Here is a 21,907-nt window from a genome sequence, read left to right as displayed (position 1 = left end):
TAAGACTTCCTCACTGAACCTAACAGCATCAATCATCCTTCACCTGCAAAGAAACTTCTCATTCCCATGGTTTCCCTGATTCCAGTGTCCTGACTTTCCTTAAATCCATCTGTTTTTTTCCTTTGCCCTTAGTCATAGAATTCACTTATTTTTTTTTCCTTTCACAAGTTCCTTACATGTTGGTGTTTCTCAAGTTCCACACTTTGACATTTCTCTTTTTATGTTGCATAATCCTCCTGGATGACCTTATCCTTTTTCATGGTTTTGACTGGTTCCAATATACTTAGTGACCCTTAAATCTAACTGTCCAGTTCAAGTATCCAATAAGCTGATGGGCATTCCTATGTGAAACCTCTACAAGTACCTTAAGGTCAAACTCAACACATAATTCCCACCTTATAATTCCTTTGTCCTGTTTTGTTCTCAGCCCACATAGCAAAAGTACCCGTTACCTGCACTGAAACCTTGGAGCGTAACCATTTCTCTTCCCTACCTCTCAGCCCTCCTCAATCACCATGCCCTGACAATTTGTCTTCTTTCAGTGTTTTTCAAATTCATTCTCTCCTCCATATTTGTATAACTACTACCCTAACTCAGACACCCACCCTCCCTTCCCTGTACAGCCTCCTAATTGAGCTCTCTTCTCTAGTCTCACCTTCTTTAAACCATCCTACTAAAGTTTCATCAAAGCCAAGATCATCTATTTAAAATTCAACAATCATGGGGCAGCTGGGTGGGTGAGTCAGTTAAGCACCTGACTCTCAATTTTGGCTTAGGTCATGATCTCATGGTTTGTGAATTCGAACCTCACATCAGGGTCTGTGCTGACAGCTCAGAGCCTTTGGGATTCTTTCTCCCTCTCTCTCTCTCTCTGTCCCCTCCCCCTGCTTGTGCTCTCTCTCTCAAAATAGAAAATAACCTAAAAAAAAATTCACTTTCTATCCATGTGAACAGCTAGAGTTCCTTGGAGATTTAATTTTTTTTTAAATTTTTTACTTACACTGACTCTAAGATTTTGAATTTTAGTTTGAAAAAGTCCTTTGATCTATAAATTAGATCTAACTTGCCTAACATATTTCATGAGACTGTCCTACACACACCCTCACTTTGGTTTTGGTCAAACTTGGCAGAGAATATTCTCTTGGAAATTTGGGATCTACCAACCTAAAATTTCTAGGGTTCACTGTACATGGTATTTTTTTTCCCTATTATGCCTTAGTTTATACTATTCCATTCCCCTGGAATACACCCTTTACCTATCAGTGACAGCAAGCCCTATGCTTGATTTGGCTGTCTCGTAGTTATGCATTAACTCTTAGCCCAGTCTCATTTCAAAGAGTCTTCCTTGACCTTTCCCTGACCCACCAGACCACAATATGCACACTCTAACATACTGTCCCTTAGCACTCTGTAAGGCTTTTCTTTCTCATAACATGTACATAGTTGTATTATATTTCTTATAGAACTGATTCTCCCATTCGTCTGCAAGTGGATTCATTACTATATATCCAGTGCCTCACATGGTATCTCATCTTTAGATATGTTGAATAAATATTTATTGAACCAAATTCTAGGGATACTAAACTCTTCACTCTTTCATGGCCATTACATGAACTCTAATCCCCTAGACCTTGGCTCAGGCATTTCCCTCTCACTTCTCCTCTGTGGTCTCACCACTAGTGGGCTCAACTCAGCCTTTGAAGCTTTGTCCTCCATCAGGCTTTGTACCTTCCTCTGGCCTGTGGATACCTCAGTAATAGCACCCAAACTTTAGATACTCTGGAACAGCACTTTCTCTTAGATGATAAAATTAGTGTTTAAGGTGTGTGCCTCTCAATTAGGGTATGCATATTTTATACCAGGAACATGTTTTAATCACCTCTAGATTCCTATCATGAAGAATCATTCCAGAGCTACAGTAAGTGTGTAGTTATTGAAGGGAGAGTAGTCTGGACAGATGCCTTTAATATAAAAAATGGAGGAAAGATTAAAGGATGGAAAAACACTAGAATCCATTTTATTTGTAATCACTTCTAATAAGAGAAAGTATTATAACCCTACCTTTTAACTATACATTGAAGTTGTTTCCTAAGAAAACTTCAAAGTGTAAAAAAAATTTATTTTTACTGTTTTTATAATTTTATGAATAATATGTATTAACATCAATGATAGGTACATAGCAAGGATTGTATTAAATTATATAACTCAAAATCACATCTCTCATTGTGGTGTTAAAACTGCTTTGGGGCCCCAAAAGCAATGAGAATTTTCATCACTAAAACATTGGCTTACCAACTCAAAGTATAAAATAGGCAAACTTGGTTGTTTGTATCCCCCATCTTCCCATATTACACTCATTTTTCCCTCAGATTGCTTATAGCGCTGAACGACGTTCAATAATTGTGTCATCTTCATTATAAAACTTTCAATTTCACCTACAAAATTCTCACTCTGAATGCCTTCAGCAGGATATTTATTATGTTTCTCCTTTATTTCTGCTCAAAAGTCTCTGCCAAACTGCTGCCACCCTAATTGAGCCCCAAAAATCAGAGGGTAGCAGCTACCACAAGTAAATACTAAGTAACTCAGCTGGATTAGGAGGCATGGATCCATTTTTCAAAGCCACGAACAAGATTATTCATCCTGGTGACCTCCAGTATCCTTTTAAATATATAATGCATGTTTAGGGGTGCCTGGTTGGCTCAGTTGATTAAGCATCTGACTCTTGATTTCTGCTCAGGTCATAATCTCAAGTTTACTGAGTTCAAGCCCTGCCTTGGGATCTGCACTCACCATGCGGAGCCTTGCTTGGGATTCTGTCTCCCTCTCTGTCTCCCTCTTTCTCTGTCTCCCAAAGAATAAATGGACATTAAAAAAAAATAAGTAATGCATGTTCAGGATAATAAAGTTCTGGTCTTTGAGTTTCTTACTGTTTCCCTTAGGTATTTACCTCCTATTTACAGTCAAAATATGTATCATTTACCTAAAAGAAGCAATCAGTATTAATCTTTCTGGGGTTAAATTGCAAAACCTCATGTAACAACTGTGGCGTACTTTGTTTTTCATAATCCTCAAAGATCCATGTTTAAAACTTTAACCTACTTTGATCAGCCAGTATCCTGAGGAGTTCAGTGAGTAGCCTGACTGAAATTTAAGAGAAGCCACCATTTCTAGGACCATCCATTTGTTTGGAGGTGCCATTCAGGGCATTTCATTTATGCATGCACACTCTGTGTTTGTGTTCAATAATACAGACCTCAGAGATGATTAAGTGGAGGATAAATTGCTGAGGCATGAGAACAAAATAGGTTCAGATAACAAACTGAAAATTTCTTCCTTCCATGAGTATTTTATCTGTGCATTTTTATCTTAAGCTGTGTTTTCAGTTTTCACGTCTTTTGTTATAGTTCAAATGAAACAGTTTTTCTTGAGAGAAGTAACAGAATTGAACACTTGATGCTTCTGATGTCTGTGAATGATACTATTATTCAGGGTTTAAAAGGAATGGTCTTTAAGCCTAAAGCTGGCATAATTCAATCTGCCCTCACCATTCTTCTGTTTGCTTTATTAGATCCTGGCTGTAACAAAATGCTAAGAAAACAGAAATGCTTATGGAAGGTATTCCTTTATGACAAAAGCCCAGAAACTGGACTCAAGTCAGATGTTGAATTCACTTACTCAGTAGATAGGCGGTGAAAGGGGAGACCTTGCATCTTCAGTATGATAGAAATACAAGTATAAAAGGACATTCAGGTTAAAATGCAGCATTTCGGGAACTGAAGTAAATGACGGCATAGTTGCTGAAGAAGGGGAGGATCCTGTATAATGGCTTTCCCACTGTGCTGGATTCCCCTGGAAAGTGCACTTTGCGTGTGTACACACAAAACTCCCACAGTTGAAAGGAATTATGCACTCATCCCTGTGGCAAATCACGTTCTAATTAAACCACTTCACATTTGTGAATGAGAAATTTTTAAAAGCCGAAATTGCTTTCTCTTTCGTTTAGTAGAGATCGTGGGAGTGTTCTCTTTTTTTCATAGATATAGTTGGGGAATTAATTGCTGACATTAGAGGGTATGCCATTATGTGAATTAATTGCTTTATGTTTTAAAAGTGCTTAATGTTTTTGTCTTATAGGCACTTTTCATGTCTGTCTTCTAAATACATGTGCCCTGGTGTCCCTGCTGTCATGAGCACCTTGTTGGCGAATATAAATGCTTTCTATGCTCACACAACAGTTGCAACAAATGTACAGGTTTCTGCCTCAGATCGATTTGCTGCTACCAACTTTGGTGTAAGTATTTTTTTGACTTTAAAATTTTTACTAGTTTACAGGAGTTACATTTTCAAGGGACTAGGGATTCCAGATATTCTTGGAATCTTATTGCAGGAGGCACTTCTTAGGGACTCTTAGTGTAGTGGGGAGAAGCTAAAAGTTCATTAAAATAATATTCTGCTAAATAATTTTGGCAGCCAATTGGCATCTTCAATAGGGATTAAATCTCCCTATCTGGAATGACCTTTTCCAAGAAGGAAACACATAAATTTTGTGATAGAGTACTGGGATTTTATAGAACTTTCTCCATGTATGCAAATTTACGATTCATCATTTCAGATGCTATTCCCTGGTAAAAGTGAGTTTGGTTGACTTTTCTGGAATCTGTTAGTCTCCATTTATAATTCCTCTTGGTTCTTACTGCTATTGATAGTTATTAGCATGTCTTCTGAGTAAATCATAGTAGGTATATAGAGTTGAAGGACTCTCTGTACCTAATTAAGATGTCCACCTGAAATATTCAAATGCAGCGAGGACTCATTGAAAAGCAGAAATGCAGGAATCCTAAGGAAACTCAAATATTTTTTAAAAAAAATTTTTTTAACGTTTACTTATTTTTGAAACAGAGAGAGAGAGAGCATGAATGGGGGAGGGTCAGAGAGAGAGAGAGACACGGAATCTGAAACAGGCTCCAGGCTCTGAGCTGTCAGCACAGAGCCTGACGCGGGGCTCAAACTCACGGACCGTGAGATGGTGACCTGAGCCGAAGTCGGACGCTTAACCGACTGAGCCACTCAGGCGCCCCAGGAAACGCAAATATTTATCTGTTGCACCTGTCACTGGAACTCATTCTCTATAAGCCTTGTGGAATTGAAATTGACAAGACATAAATTAATAGTAACCAGAGTAACATGGTGAAGATCTAAACTAAGACAAAACTAGTGAAAATGGAGAATGAAGGACATGTTGCAGAGCTTTTCATGGCATCGAATCAATAGCACGTAGTGTCTTTGGGGATATGGACAGTGAAGGAAAGGGAAAGCTTTCTGGAGAGATTCCCAAGGTTTTGAGTATGGCAACTGGTAGTTAGTAGCTCTGTTCAATAACCCTGTGAGACAGGTAGTTTTATTCTCACATGCGTATGTGTGTATACATGAAACCAAGCTCCACTATAGCAAAATGATTTTCATGACACCATAGTTAATTTTTCCACCGCACTTCCAAATTGGTTCACTGAATAGATTTTGTTATTGATTATGTTGTTAGAAATTAAATTTGGGGGTATGTGTCATAGAGTAGAAACAAATGAGACTCAGCAAATAAAAATGTGTGAAGCCAGTAGGGGAAAAATGTGCTGCTGTGTATACTCTTTTCCTGTCCTTTTCATCTAAAAGAAAATGCATGTGAGGCATGTGAGATAAGTTGGAATGAATCAAAGGAAAAAGTAGTTGTTTAATGACAGATCAGATTAAGCACTAATAGAAAAAAGCAGTCTGTGTTAGGAGTCACGGAATTTGAGTTTGTAGTCAAATTTAGCAAGCAAGTCCATTCATTCAAGCTTCAATTTCTCAGTCTGCTCAATGAAGGTAACTACTGCTCTAATGTGTTTCTTAAACTGAAGATGAGAATCAAATGACGTTAAAGATAGAGAAGCCAGCTCGTAAAAGCTGAAAATGGTCTATAAATATAAGTTTTGAAAATTTCATCTCTCTTGCCCTTACCTACAGTGTAAAACAGTGTACTAGCAGCTACTTCTGTTAGACACATTGACTCTTGTAAAAGTCAGGACCAAAGAACATTCCCTGGTCAGCTCAATAAAATACTGTTATGACTAATAACAGACGATTAGAACAGTTTTGTCATAAAAACCTCATCTTGGGGTGCCTGTGTGACTCACTTAAGCATCTGACTCTTCATTTCGGCTCAGGTCATGATCTCTTGGTTCATGAGATCAAGCCTGGTGTTCGGCTCTGTGCTGACACCACAGCTCCTGCTTGGGATTCTCCCTTCCTCTCTGCCTCTCTTCTCTCTCTCTCTCTCTCTCTCTGTCTCTCTCTGTCTCTCTCTCTCTCTTTCTCTCTCTCTCTCTCTCTCTCTCTCTGTCTCTCTCTCTCTCTCTCTTTCTCTCATTCTCTCTCTCTCTTTCTCTCTCTCTCTTTCTCTCTGTCTCTCTCTCTCTCTCTTTCTCTCATTCTTTCTCTCTCTCTTTCTCTCTCTCTTTCTCTCTCTCTCTCTCTCTCTCTCTCTCTCTCTCTCATAAATAAGGAAACATTTTTTAAAAGTGTAAGAAAACAAAACCAAAAACCTCATCTTGGTAACAGGATTGTCTTGAGATTTCACCTGTAACATAAAGCACTCTGTTATGAAATTGTTTTGCTTTTAATATTCTGCCTGGATACACTGTAGAGAATAAGCCAATCTTGTGGAACGCTGAGCTTTTCTACCTCTGAAATAGAAGATGTGTCTTTGTGATTAATATGTATCCTAAAAGCTACCTGGAGGAAAATGAGATAGAACTTCATGCCGACCCAAAGAGGAGAAACCAAATTGATTTCATTACTTTTCAGTGACAACATGATTATAAAAACTTTATTTTGTGCGTCAAATAACTTATTTTAGAAGAGGGCCAAAAAAAAAGAATGTTTTTTCAAAGTACATTTTCATAAATTGTAAATTTGGTGTGTAAATGTGACTATATATTTCTCAACCTATTGAAAGTAATGCAATTTGTTTAGTCAGATATATCTAAGTATAAAGTCTCCCACCTCCAATTTATGGTCCCAAGTTCTTTCCCTGAATTCTGAATTTGATCTGTTGCTTGTGACTCAGGAACATCATTACGTTGGCCCTTTTTTATCCTTCTCAAAAGTGTAACTCAGACATTTGATTTTCCAAATAATAAACCAGTGGAGAAAGCTTTTTTATGACAATTGTAAACAAATATATACTTAAGAAAAAATATCAGTCTTACAATTCAGATATTTTTATGTACAGTTGCTATTTCTCATCATGGCTTGGGTGAAAAATGATCAGGAATGAAGTGAAAAGGACAGAACGCTTGGGTGTGAAGAAGAGGAACAAGCAAAGTTTGTTGAGGAAAATGGTTAGAGAAATTGAATGAAAATGATAATAAAAGAATGTAATATTATAAAAAGACAAAGGAAAACTATTTTGAGAAAAGAGAAGTATATAACATTTTCAACTGTTGCTAAAGTTAAAGTAAGATGGGGAAATAATCGACCTCTTTGTATTTGGCAAGTAGGAGGTGATTATTGACTGAAGCAGTTGATATTGAAGCCTAATTTCACAGGGTCCTTCAGTGAATGACATAGATGAATGCTTGTGTAAATTAGGTTCCTCTATTCACTAAAATATAATGCAATCACTAAAAATCATGTTTTTAAAGAAAAGTACATAAAAATGAGCAATGTCCATGATAGAATGCCAAGTGAAAAAAAAAAACCCACAAAATTCTTTATACAGTCTAATTCCAACACTGAAAAAACAACATACACACTGTTTTAGAAATAAGACTAGATGGAAATGTGCCAAAATGCCAATGATACAGCCACCTGGTAGGATGACAGCTGATATTTTGTGGTTTTGCTTTCTATTCATCTTTATACTAAAATTGTAAAACTTTCCTATATTATCATTATATTTTATAATAAACATGTGAATCAAAGGGTGAATGTGGCTGAGGACATAGAGACTCTTCTGTTAAGTGAAATGAAAAGGGGGAAGATTGGGCAAGGGAAGATTTTGCTATGAATAAAGAGATTTTATTTTTCCTGTCTTGTTGGGTCAGAATTTTTTTATTTAAAAAGGTAAATTTACACATGTTTATAGATTATTAGGAAAGGGAGTAGTTGTGAGAGTCAAGTTGCAGATTTATCTGATGGAAAACAGGTGATGCAGTGAGTTCCCAGAGGAGAAAGAAGAAAGGTAGTGAAAGAGACAAAAGGAGAGACGTTCTTTGGAATGAGAAAGGACAAGTTCTGTTCTGAAATTTCGGGAATAGTATCCATGTTCTTGCAGAGAATGCTGAATTTTTTGATATAGGAGTGAAAAGCTGGGGTGTCATACCCCATTTCCCTAATCCCTGTGGTTGTCTACAAGAACAGGAAATGCTCATCTGCAAGGCAAAGACTATAATACAGAGGCAGGTGAAGGATGCTGTGCAAGGTTTGGATAAGTTACCAAAGGCAGTAGAAAGAGAAATGCTTCAGGGCCGTGGAAGAGGAATTCCTAGTAAAGCTGAAGGTATCATTTGATGTTGAGGAGCATAAACTTACTGTCACAACAATATAGGTGGCTTTGAGATTTTCTCAGAAGTTTTCAGCATTCTGATGCTCATGTAACAGATTTGGGAAGTTGATTATATTGACTCTAGGTTGAAATTTTGTAGAAGAGAGGCAATGGAGGGGCATCTGGGTGGCTCAGTTGGTTAAACGTCTGACTTCAGGTCTTAATCTCATGGTTTGTTAGTTCAAGCCTCACATCTGCATTGTCAGTGCAGAGCCTGCTTTTGGGATTCTCTCTCTGCCCACCCCTGCTTGCTCATTGGCTCGCACTCTCTCAAAATTAATAAATAAACTTTATAAAAAAAATCAATTGAAGGGTGAGTGAAGCTGTCAACAGAGACGTTGAGATGATGCAGCCTGGGGTCTCGTTTTGAGAAGTTGTAGCAGGTGAGCCAGAGTCAAAGGATTTTGATAGGAACATGATACATTTCAGTTAAAATTACAAAGGGGAGTCTTGGGTCCAAGATGTGGCTCTGGGATATGCTGTTGAAAATTGAGTGTAAAACTCAATAGCTTAAGTTATAGCTTACATCTTCTCACAGGCACTGATTGGTGAATTTTCAAGAATAATGCAAGCTAGTTATGTAGCATAGCCATTTTTTGAAACCAGAAGTACTGAGAATATTAACATCATGGACATTGGCAAATACTAAACATGAAGGCATTTTTCATTTGAAGAGATGATTTAGCAGCATATCATTGAGTGTAAAGGTTGCTTGCAGTCAAGAAGATTAAAGAAGTTTATTGGATGAAACATCCTCACGGCTATTGAAAACACCATGGGTAGATCAAGGGTTAGAAAGGAAGAAAACTCTGAGTTTGGGCTCAGTATCTCAGCTTGACAGGAGAGTCTTTAGAAAACTTATTTAGTGAGTTATTTTAAAGTACACATAACAAATTATTAGTTATATTGGTGTTTATTGAGCTCATTTTTTTCCCTGGGCCTCTGATCCAGCCATTGTTGGGCAAAAATAAATAAGCTAGTAAATACTTCTTTACCATTCCATATGTTATTTTATTTGTCCACTTGTTCATTTGATATGTATTTATGTGTTCCCTATAGCAGTAGGCACTGTGGCAAGTAGTAAAGGGATTGAATGATAAACGTTGACGTCTACTTTCTGAGGTTCATGTTCTAATGGGATAGTCACTTAACCATCTGGAACAATAACCCTAAGTCACTCCCAAAGTGTGATTAGTATCAAAGGAGGCTTTGATATTGAGAGATTGAAGAGGATCAAGTGATTGATACTTTTCAGGGACTGATGAAAGTGTGATAAAAGGAGCAGGGCTTTTAGGGATGAGTAATATTTTTCCACTGTCCAAGAAGTAGTTGGGAAGCTACCTTGGGTCTGGGAAGACATTTGAGTAAAGACCAAAGTAAAGATACAAAATAAGTTCAAAGTGTGTGTAAGGTAGCCTGCCTACTAAGTAGGGCAAATAGAATGAAGGATGGTGGAGGGGCTCCTGGGTGGCACAGTCAGTTAAGCCTGCAACTTTGGCTCAGGTCTCACTCACGGTTCCTGGGTTTGATCCCCGTGTTGGGCTCTGTGCTGACAGCTGAGAGCCTGGAGCCTGCTTCAGATTCTGTGTCTCCCTCCCTCTCTGCCCCTCCCCTGCTCATGCTCTGTCTCTCTCTTAAACATAAATAAACATTAAAAAAAATTAAAACAAAAACAACAAAGGTAGGTAGTATAAGAAGAAACTGTGCTATTGGGTTGACATTAGATTGTTGAGGGCCTTGAAAACCTACAGAGATGTTTGGATGTCATTCTTGAAGCTTAGGGTATAATCTTTGATTTAGAAAGATAACTAACTAAGGAAATGTTGCAGAAGGGGGAGAGAGGATATATATCAGACACAGTTCAGTTGTAGTAATAGACACCATGTTAGAAACTTTAAGTAGAAAGGGATTTGGCACAGGGAATTAAATGCTTATAATATCATTTGGGACTCAAGGAAGATCTTTCTGTAATAATCCTCAAAATATCACTGATATTTGAAACTGATTTTAAGAGAAGTGGTGAGTTTTCTTACAGTTGGGGAGGTGAGGAATCAGAAGGCTGCTTCTGCTAATGCAGCAGAATGTCTGAGACCACAAAGCTAGTGACCAGAGACTGGGAAATGAATGTCTCCAGGACTTAGCAGCCCAAGTAAACCAAGAAGCAGGAACTAGGCCTCCATCACTCGTCTGCTTTCCAAATGTAGCAGTGCACATGTATCTAATAGGCAGAAACTAAGATAATTGCATAAGCCTAGCTGCAAAGGAGTTTGGGAAATATGATGTTTAGTTTTCCAGTCTCAGAACTACTGGAAGCCACACTGAAAGAAGGTGAAATGAGTAAAACAGTTCTGGTGTTGAATACAGGAGGACTAGATGGAAATTAGTGATAGGGCTGATAAGCTAGTCCTGACAAAGCAAAGTAATGCTGTGCTAATGGCTTAGAGAAAATGAAGATTGTGGCAAAGGAGAAAATGTGTGTGGGAAACATTTTAGAAGTCATTTTTAATGACTTGACAAATGATTATTTCTGGGGAGAGGTGGATCTAGGTTTTGTGCTTCCTAAACATTATATAATTTGATGAGATTCTTTTTTAATATTTTTAAAAGTTTATTTATTTATTTTGAGAGAGAAAGAGCGCACAAGAGAGATCGAGCTCTCAAGCAGGTGAAGGGCAGAGAGAATGAGAGAACCCCAGGCAGGCTCTGTGCCATCAGTGCAGAGCCTGATGTGGGGCTTGAACTCACAAACTGTGAGATCGTGACCTGAGCTGAGATTAAGAGGCAGAAGTTTAACTGACTGAGCCACTCAGGTGCCCCTGATAAGACTGTTTTTAAGAAAAATACAAATTGTCAATAGGAAACAGAAAATTATTCGTTTTTAATGAAAAAAAATGAATGCCAATGAATTATAAATTATAATATAACAAACACTACAAATATTATAGATTCCAGAAAAACAGCATAATATTTTCATTAACTTCCTGATACATCTCTTTAAGAGTTTTTCTAGAGTTTTTGACTTCAGATTCTTTGATCACTTCTTCATATGATGAAAATCCTGAAATACCATTCTTATTGAAAAAAGATAATCCAGTGTTTAGGAGAAAAAAAATATCTGAGGCTCTCAAGGGGAAGGTTGATCATTGGCATGTGTCCAGCACACTCAATTATATTTGGGTGTACACATATCTTTTTCTGTGATGAGGCTATCTGTGTTTACTAATGGACACCCAACAAAATTAGTCTCCTACCCTCTCATAGATCCTGGGTGATACGGGTACTATCTCTTTGATGATTACCTTTCAGAGGGATAGCTCCCAAGTACTTGGGGAAGACTTCTCTGGGTCGTAAAGCAACCTGGCAAGAGGCTTTGAAACACATTCACATTTCCCAGGGACAGAGGAAGAATTACAGTTAGGCTTTTTAAAGAGAATGCTCAAAAATTAAGACATCAGGGCCTAGAGTCAGGAAAAACCTTTCTAAAGTTTAGTCAAAGTGAGGGAAACATTGAGAGTCTCTAGGTCGGTGAATGATTCCATCTCAGGGCTTTTCAAACTTGCCTGTGAAGGGACTCCTTAAATACTTTTCAGTTGATGACATTTGTTAGTCACCGACACCATCACTGTAGCCCCCAGTGCTGAAGCATCATTAGATTCAAGTTAAATCAACCCCTGCTGCGGGAGTGAGATAATAAGAAACAAAGAAAGGGAAAAGAGCAGCTGAGAATGAGGCAGAGGCTTTTACACCCCTTCCTCAGAAGAACATTTCCTTCTACAACTCCCAGGATACCAGGGTGATATGTTTACATTTCTTGTTGATTTTAATGCACTTGTGAGGTAGCGACCACTGTCCCCTACTCAAAATCTCCCCTGTGCTCATGGGCCAAAACTGGCCCACCAGCTGGTTTTGTTTGCATGGCCCACATGCGAGGTGAGAATGGTTTCCACATTTTAAATGGCTTTTAAATATCAAAAGAATACTATTATTTTGCGACACATGAAAATTATATGAAATTCAAATTTCACTGTCCAAAAAACCAAAATTTTGCTGGAGAACAGCCATGCCCATTTGTTTGTATATTGTTTCTGGGAGCACTGTGCTACAGTGGCAGAGTTTAATAGCTGAAAAGAGTTACTACCTGGTTCTTTAGAGGCAGTTTCCTGACCCCTGGTCTAGAGTTACTTTTTTTTTTAAGTTTATTTATTTTGTGAAATAGAGAGCATGCACAAGAGAGAGCATGTGTGAGCAGGGGAGGGGCACAGAAAGAGGGAGAGAGAGAATCCCAAGCAGGCTCCATGAGGCCCAGCTGGGGCTCCACCTCATGACCATGAGATCATGACTCACGGAGAAATCCAGAGTCAGATGCTTAACCAACTGAGCCACCCAGGCACCCCTAGAATTATTCTTATCAACTAATTAAACCTAAGTTTTTGCTAACCGGTAACAGTATTGTGATTGATTTGGCCCGCTACTAAATACCAGGCATGTGTAGACATTACCTAATGTGAAGAACGGAGTATCATGGAGGCTTCAGATGTTGTGGCATGCCCCTCAGGAGAATCATTTTTTAATCACCCAGTCTTTTGTTACTCCTCAAATCACACCGTGCAGGAAATAGGCCTCCTCAGATCTTGCAAATGCGGTCTCACTATAGTTAAATAGAATTATAATAAATACAATTAAATTTCAAGCTGCTCTTCTGTTTAAAGAATCTCTATGAAGATGTAATCAGTAGCACACTTTTAATTTCATATCATCTGATATTGTCTGGGATTTAGCGACAACAAGCCTGGCAGTTTTCTCCACAGTTGTCTGTGTTCCTCGAATGTAAATTTTCCAGCTGGGCACTGAAGACTGAGGTAGGAAGACCACACATGTGATCTGTGTCAGTCAGAATTCTGTTTGGCTGCATGAAATACAATTTTTTTTTTCTCCGTAGATCCCAAGTCCAGAAGTAATAAGGAATTCAGGATGAGGGTAGCTGTTCAGGATTGTAATTTTTTGAAAGGGTGGGCAGACAGGGCTAAGGTAAGGTATGGGGGCGTCCTGCTCCACCACACCTAATTGCTTGTTTAGCTTTTTATCTGAAGGTAACATGACTGTTTTACCTTCACGTGTCTAGTCTGAGTTTCAGGTAGAAGAAAGGAGAGGGACACAGGGCAGATGGAGAAAAAGCCTGACAAGGAGTTACATAGTGAACACTAATACAACAACAGTGCCTGGCAAGCATTCTTTTAGAGTCTTTCCAAATAATAATTCATGGTAATGTGCTAACTGGGTTCATCCCCTTTAATAAACTATATATATCTCATTAGCCAAAATCATACTGCATGACCATTCCTGTAGGAAAAGAGGTCATGAAGTTAGGTATTTCAGAATGGCCACATTTTAATTACAAGGTTCTAGTAGTAAGGAAGAATGGAAATGGATATCAAGCACACAACCAGAACAGTCACTACCAGTGTATATAACAGGGCTAGTGACTCGGGCATTAATGTGACTTACTAGGGTCATGTCAGCTGTCTTGATGATTTATACCAATCACAGAGGTAGATAAAGCATCTTAAGACATGACGTGAGCACATTAACTTTTACAGTTATTGAATGGTTAACTTTACTGTGGCCTAAACTGATGATGGTAGTGGTTCTTAGGGTTTTCTCTTTTGATTGAGAGCTACTGACCCACGTGGTTGGGGGATGAGGATTAATAAAAAGACAATATAGTTCACCTCTTTCCCTGGGAAAGTCTGAGGGAAAGTGGGAAAGGAAAATCTAAGACCTTTAACTCATCAGCAGTTTTCAGTAGCTTTACTGAAGAGTCTTCTGCCTAATAAGATGGCAAGCATCTTGAAGGCAAGTTTCATTTCTTAGGCTCTTTCATTGTCTCCGCAAGGGGTTAACACAGAAAATAATATCAAGTTTGATTGTCTGACATATGAACCAGATAAAAGTAGTTTATTCAGAAAATTGGAGTTTCAACTTAGGAACAGTTCATCAACTTCTGTTAATAGCTCACTTCATCAAAATCACTGACTTCAAAGAATGAGTTATAACCCCATAAATCTACCTTTTATGTGAAAGTGTTAGGAAGTTTCTGCTTCGGCCAGTATCTTCCAAAGTACACTTTGTTATTTACAGAATACTCATGTAGGCAGAGACCTTTGCTCTTACTTCCACTCTCTTATTTCTTTTTATTTTTGATTAAAATCTGAGACTCAGAATGGGGGATCATCTACCTATAAACTTTGTGTGACTTTGATGTTTTTATTTTATCTAATTTATTTACTTTATTTAATCAACATAACTTCATCTTTAGACTTATAAGGAAACTCATTATTTTCAGATCCTATGAAGAGGTCAGTCCAACACTGAGATAGCCTCAGAGGGAAGTATTAGTTTTTTGTGTGTGTTTTGTTTTGTTTTGTTTTTTTGCTTAATGTTTTATATATATGTTTTTTTAAATACTAAATCATAAACATACTGGAAAGGCAATCAGTACTTTCAGATTATGAAGTCTATACTTGTTACCAAAAAGAAAGTGCTTTTTGAAATTGTTCTTGATGAGAACAATAGCTATTCCCGCTTCCACAGGTAGGAGAAATTTCAAAATAATAATTTATTTCTGAGGAGGTACAGTGGTGTGTGGGGTAGTTGATGTTTTATCTTGCTGACTCATATTGTTGTGAATTAGTACAGTGGTGATTCAGTTCTCTGGACTCTTTCCCCTGAAAGCAACTTTTTGGATACTTTCTTATTCATCACAGAGAGTCTGTGTGGCTTATTGGCAAGAGATTGGTTCTGTTGTGAAAGCTATCTGCATTTGAATCACTGTTTTGTCACATACTAGCTCTATCACCTTAGATAAATTTTTTATATCTTTGAACCTTCCTTTCTGTAAAATCAGGAAAATAACTCCTAGAGTTGTTTTGAGGGTTACTTTTAGAATGACCATTTACTTCTGTTCTCCTATTTTGTTTTTGCTCTGTACAGAGGGAAAAATTCATAAAACTATTGGATCAGTTGCATAACTCTTTAAGGATTGACCTGTCAAAGTATAGGGTATGTACAAAATTATTTTCCTGAAGGTAAGATACCATGTTTGACTGAGATGCTTTCTTGTCATATTATAAAAAATCATCCACTGTGTAATGGAAAAGTAAAAATACTGATCTTGGGATCTCAGGTTCTATCACACTGGAAAAGTCCAGTCAGTAAGCAAGCAGATGTCCCTCGTTCAGAGACCTTGCCCCACACAAGCCTATACTAATAAAGTGTGTGTGTGTGTGTGTGTTTAATTTTACAATTATTTTAATAACTTTCAGACTGAGAGGCAATCAGCTAATTCTTGAGGTAAACATGTGGCATAGACCTCATCTTGAAAGCTCACCCCTTGTTGCTGAGATATCCTGCTGATAGTTCCTCAGCTTTTAAGATTCTTACTTGGACTCACCGCTTAATTCACTCTTTCTAGATCACTATAATATGCTTTTTGAAGTTGTCCAAAGTTTTTGTCAACTATTCTATACTTCACCTCCAGGTGAAACATACAAATACATACACACACAAATGTATTCATGTATTTTTGGGTGTAAATATATATATTATTTTAATTATAAAGATCTTAGATACAAAATATTCAGTTATAAATTATATTTCTAGAAAAAATTTGTAGCAATAACTCTTGCATTCTTTATTTAATAATTTATTCTAAACATCATACCTGCAAATATGTGTATCTCCTACATTCATGTTTTAATTCATTATTGATGGATCTCTTAATTGTATATTTCTGGAAATTATACCACATTTTGTCAAATTCAACCTTCCTGTTGGAACTGGGGCCAACACTGTTAGAAGATAACTGCTATTAACTAGGCAATAAAAAAAAGATAATTGGGGGCAAAGGGGCCTTGAGGCCACATTATTTGTCATCATTTTGACACCTTAACTCTGCTGAAGTTCATGAATATCTAAAGGTTACATGTGGTTTTTCAGGTCACTCTTTAAAAAGCCAATCTGAAAGCATGGTAAATGAGAAATTCCTCAATGTTACAATGTTAAAATCTTATATCAAACATTTTCATGATCACACCTTTCCTTTACTTCAAAGTTCTGAACTTCTTTATTTTTATATGACATTTCACCCAACATCACTAACAAACTTTTTGTTGAAATCCACAGTACTTGAGGGAGAGACTTGGCAGTGCAGTCTTACTCTTTTTTTTTAACTTTTAAAAGTTTCTTTGTGACTAAAAGTAAATGTAGCATATGTAAAAGTTCCCAAGGGTATTTTTGGAAAAAATTACTCATCTTGAGAAAGTTATTAAAAATATTTCCAACTACATGCTGTCCACTCCACTTTTAGTAGCAAAATTATTATAGCAACAAAGACGAATAATAACGCTGCATGAATTGTATAATTATATATACATAATATATAATAAAAATTATATTTTTATTGCAATGTGGAAATAGAAGCATATGGCTTTGTAAGACTAGCAGTATTTCCATACTGTTTACTTTTTGTAATATTTTATGATAAAATAGTTTGGGAATACTCTAGGGATATTTTTATAATTTTACACAGTTCATTCCCCATTTCCTTTACCAGAAAGCTAGTTTTAATTTGTTTTCCCACTCTGAAAATTTACCCATTTTCTGTTTATTAATTAACCAGGAAAACTTCCCAGCCAGCAATGCTGAACGACTGCAAGACCTGAAATCAACTGTTGACCTACTAACAAGTATCACCTTCTTCAGGATGAAGGTACCTCATCTTACCTGTCACCATCTTGTTGTGACATACCACATTTATTCCCTGCTAAAGTCTGGCTTTTACTCCTCTCTTGACCAGTGCGGTCCAACCCTTGCAGTTACGCCATGATGCCTTTTCCTTTGCTAAGTGAATCCTCCAGTATGAGGTCTGTTGAAAAAGAATTATCCTAGACACCTAAAATATTCTGATACATTCGGCTTAAATTTAGTTTTAAATTAAATCCATCTTAAATACGGCTCTTACTAAAAAAGAAATCTCTAAGAATGCTAAATGGAAATGAGTTACTTCTTACTTTAGTTTTAACTCCCATGGCTTGCTAACCTTTTCATCCCAACAGAGTAGCTGATTCTTTTAAGTTTGCCCCAATTGTGACAACTTCCACTTTCAGCCCTGGAAATGTCTACATAGGGATATATTTGATTGTTGAATCCTTTTGTATAGTTAACTATCTACAAAACTATGCAGGCATTTCTTTTTAGGTAGATCTCTGCTTTAACATCAAGTTCTTTGCACTCATAATTGGGCTATCAAGACTATTCATGTCAAGTGTTTCCTAAAACTATTTGTCAGGCTATGGGCTAAAAAATTTTGCTCTCTGAAAGAGTTTTATGATGTTTATTCAGAAAATTCCTCTACAGAAAAAAACAAAACGATTTTCAGTTGCTCATGATTGTTTTCACTAGAAGCACTAAAAATGGTACTATATGAGAGACAGAAAACAAAACCATGCCATATCAGCAGTCATTTAGAGTTTTTCAAGTCCAAAGAAAATTCATTTGGCTTCAAATCACAGTGTAATTGGGTGACTGGGATAAATAGAATTTATATCCATTCTTATCCTCTGGCAGCAGCTGTTGGAACAGTGTATATAGGAAAGGATAGTGAGCTTCCAACCAGGCTTACGAGGAAAAGTTACTTTATTGACAGGTGATGGCTGCCATTAACACTGAGGCAGGGGGGACATGGGAGTGAGGGTAGGGGGTGCCTGCACAAGTGCTACATAGCTGCCATTTCTCAGTCACCAGCCTTGATGTGTTTAGAAACAAAATCTCAAACTTCCAGCACCTCCTCCTCCATCCTCACTACCAGCCGATGACCTTGCTTCACACTGCGCTGAAAAAAATGGGAGCAAATGCGGGAGAGCTTCCTCAAGCTCAGACCACTGCTCCTCCCACCCACCCCATCTATCTACTTACCTGCATCTGTGTCCATATACTCTTCCTTCCTTTATTACTATTGATTAGCTGTCTCTTCTCCTAGAAAAGGCCATCTCTTCCAGCTGTGCAATTGATTTCATGCCCTTCTGAACACTAAAGCCTTGGTGCTGCAGTGGCTCCTACTCTCCTTAAAGATGGACTCCACTTTTTTCTCCATCTACAACACCCGAATTCCCCCTGTCCTTTAATACCAAAACACCTTAGAATCAGCCTCGTTATGTTTTATTGCCCATCTCTATTCTTTCAGCATCTTTTGAACAAATTTCCTCCTCCCATTTTCTTTTTTTCTCATTACACGCAGTCAAATTCATTCCTCTGGTGTACAGATCTATTCTTTTTGACAAACGTGTAGTCGTATCACCACCACGGCAATTAACCAATGAAACGGTCCCATAATCCTCCAGAATTCCCTCGGGCTGCTTTTTAATACTCACTGCCTCTCCCACCCCTTGGCAACTACCTATCCATTGCTGTTTCCTTATAGGCTTACCTTTTCCAGAATGTCCTGTGAATGAAATAATACGCTATATAGCATGATACATTGGCTGTTCATCCATCTTGTTGAGTGTTATCAACAGTTCATTCCTTTTTATTGAGTAGCCATTCTTGGTTATGCAGGTAGCCATTCTGAGTAGCCATTTACTGAGTAGCCATTCTTGGTTATGCATGTACTACAGGCATTTGGGTTGTTTCCAGTTTGGGTTGTTAATAAAACTGTTAAAAAAATTTATGTAGAAATTATTAGTGTAAACATAAGCTTTCACTTTCCTTGGAGTGAGGTTCCTGGGTTTGCCTTCTTAGCAGCTATGTTTGAGAATCCTAATTGCGCTATATCTTGTGGTAAAGCTCTTGGTATTTTCTGTGGTTTTAAATATTACTATTTTGTTAGCCATTCTAATAGGAGTGAAACTGTATCATATTACATCTTAATTTTATTTATTATTGATAATGTTGGTCATCATTTCTTGGGCTGATTTCTTATCTGAATTTTTCTTTTAGGAACAATCTTTTGAAATATTTGCCCATTTTTTATTAGTTTGTTTTGTTTTGTTTTAGTATCAAGAGTTCTTTGGGACCCTTGGCGGGCTCAGGTGGAAGAGTATGTGGCTGTTGATTTCGGGGTCATGAGCTCCAGCTCCAATTTAGGCAAAGAGATTACTAAAAATAAATTTTAAAAACTTAAGGAAAAAAAAAGAGTTCTTTATATAGTCTAGATACAAGTCTTTTGTCAGGTGGTTTATTTGCTAGGAGTTTCTCCCTGTCTGTACTTTATCTTTTCATTCTCTAACAGTACCTTTTGTACAGCAAAAGGGTTTAATTTGGATGAAGTCTACTTTAGCAATTTTTGATTTATAGATAGTGCTCTGGGCTAAACCAAGGTCACAAAGAGATTTTCCTGTTTCTTCTAAAAGTTTTATTTTATCTTGTATGTTTAGTCCTGTGTTTTATTTTGAAAGTTTTGTTGTTGTTGTTGTTGTTTTTAATGGTATGAGGTATGGGTCAAAGATAACTTTTTTTTTCTGCATACTACATGTTCGATCATTCTAACACCATTATCCAGGGTTAATTTTTGGACTTCTTCTCTTTTGTATCCATACTCATCTAGTCCTGTTCCTTTGAATTCTTATTTAAGCTAATAATTTCTAAATTTGTATCTCTAGCCTCAGGCATCTCCATGAGTCCAGACTCATACGCAAATGTCTACTTCCATGCGTAACAACCTTCTCAATCTTAACCTGCCTGAAACCGAGCTCTTCATCACCTGTGTACAGCTTTATTTGTCTAGTTAACCTACCTTCATTGTATCAGTTATCCACGCTAGAACCATGGGGTCCTAACTCCTCTCTTTCTCTCACACTAATTATCCAATCAAGAGCAGATCCTGTTAGCTCTTCCTTCCCAAATTAAACAGCTCCTAGCTTAACACCATAGTCCAAGCACTATATTGACTAAATTACTATAGTGTTCTCATCCCTGGTCTTTCTACATTTTCCATAGCCTACCTTAAAGCAGCCTAAGGGAGTTGTTTGTTTGTTTGTTTGTTGTGTTCATTCTTTCATTCTTTTTTCTTAAGCCATTTAAATGACAGTTGAGTTACATCACTTTGCCCTTCTGCTGAAAGAGTCTGATTCCTTCCCACCTTACTCAAAGTTAAGGTTCTTAAAATAGTCTGTACATAGATTTTTCCCCTGGCTCCATCCTTTTACTTCTCTGAATTCACCTAGTGTTGCATCCTCTTTGTTAGTTCTATTCTGCTGAAACGTTTTCTATCTCCTCTGCTTTATTTTACTTTTCAATGTGCACCATCATGGAATATATTTTACTGATTTCTTTTATTATCTGCTAGAATTTAGCTCCATGAGGAAAGGGATTTTTCTTCCTTTGTTCACTGGGATATCCTACTGTCGTGCACACAGTAGGTGATAAATGTTGAATGATTGAAAAGAATGAATGGATGAATAATGTTGTGATTGGTCCTCTATGTGTTTCTATTTGAATATTTACAACTATGCTCATTTTCACTGCATCGTCATATGAGAAAATTAAACATTTACACTAAAATGGTTTTAAAGGTTTTAAAATAAACCTTTTTTCCTGAATGTAGAAATATCAACTAAAAACATTTATTGAAGATTATTTGAGTTGTTGATACTGGATTACAATGTTATATTTTTTGACTTTAAGAAAATAATTTGTCTCTCAGGTTCTGGAGCTGCAAAGTCCCCCAAAGGCCAGCATGGTGGTGAAGGACTGTGTTAGGGCGTGCCTGGATTCTACATACAAGTATATTTTTGACAATTGCCATGAACTCTATTCCCAACTAATTGATCCGGTAAGAAAAGATGTATGTCTCCTTTGTTTCTAATGTCTGTTTCTATATGTTTAGAATGACACTAAATGAGAATATATGTTCAATTAATTTCACATTAACTGTGGGTTTTGAGAATTCTTAATCTTTTCTTCACATATGAACATCACTTTCATTTACATGAAATAATTCGCTCCTTAAAACAACCTTATGTAATAAAGGTAGATACTATGTTTTAGGCTTTTCAGATGAGGAATCAGTTTCACAACAATTAAGTGATTTGCTCAAGGTCACGCAGTGGTCAAGTGGCAGATTTGGGACTAGAATTTAGGATTCCAACTCACCTCTTATGTTCTTCCTCTAACACATAACTTCCTCCCTTATCACTTTACCTAATAAATGTGATAGATGGGGAAACATATAACAGGACGGTAAAATCATCCTATATGTAAATTAACTATTAAGGAATATTTCAAAAATACAAAAGAAAATATAGAAAGCAAACCAAACATATATACACT

General features: G+C 37.1%; 1 protein-coding gene across 6 annotated transcripts in view; it reads left to right on the top strand.

Moving 5' to 3' along the window:
* Nucleotides 1-21,907, top strand: part of UNC13C (unc-13 homolog C) — a 610,270-nt gene that overhangs the window by 328,739 nt on the left and 259,624 nt on the right. For all 6 annotated transcript variants that reach the window (XM_019442067.2, XM_019442063.2, XM_053889051.1 and 3 more), the window contains exons 17-20: nt 4,138-4,294; nt 15,575-15,643; nt 17,262-17,351; nt 21,282-21,410. In XM_019442067.2, the coding sequence (XP_019297612.2) occupies nt 4,138-4,294; nt 15,575-15,643; nt 17,262-17,351; nt 21,282-21,410 (445 nt within the window). The remainder of the gene's footprint in view (nt 1-4,137; nt 4,295-15,574; nt 15,644-17,261; nt 17,352-21,281; nt 21,411-21,907) is intronic.

The sequence above is a fragment of the Panthera pardus genome, unplaced genomic scaffold (genome assembly GCF_024362965.1).
Source record: "Panthera pardus isolate Hobbes unplaced genomic scaffold, ASM2436296v1 HiC_scaffold_24, whole genome shotgun sequence".
NCBI lineage: Eukaryota > Metazoa > Chordata > Mammalia > Carnivora > Felidae > Panthera > Panthera pardus.
This window is presented reverse-complemented; position numbering and strand designations above follow the sequence as displayed.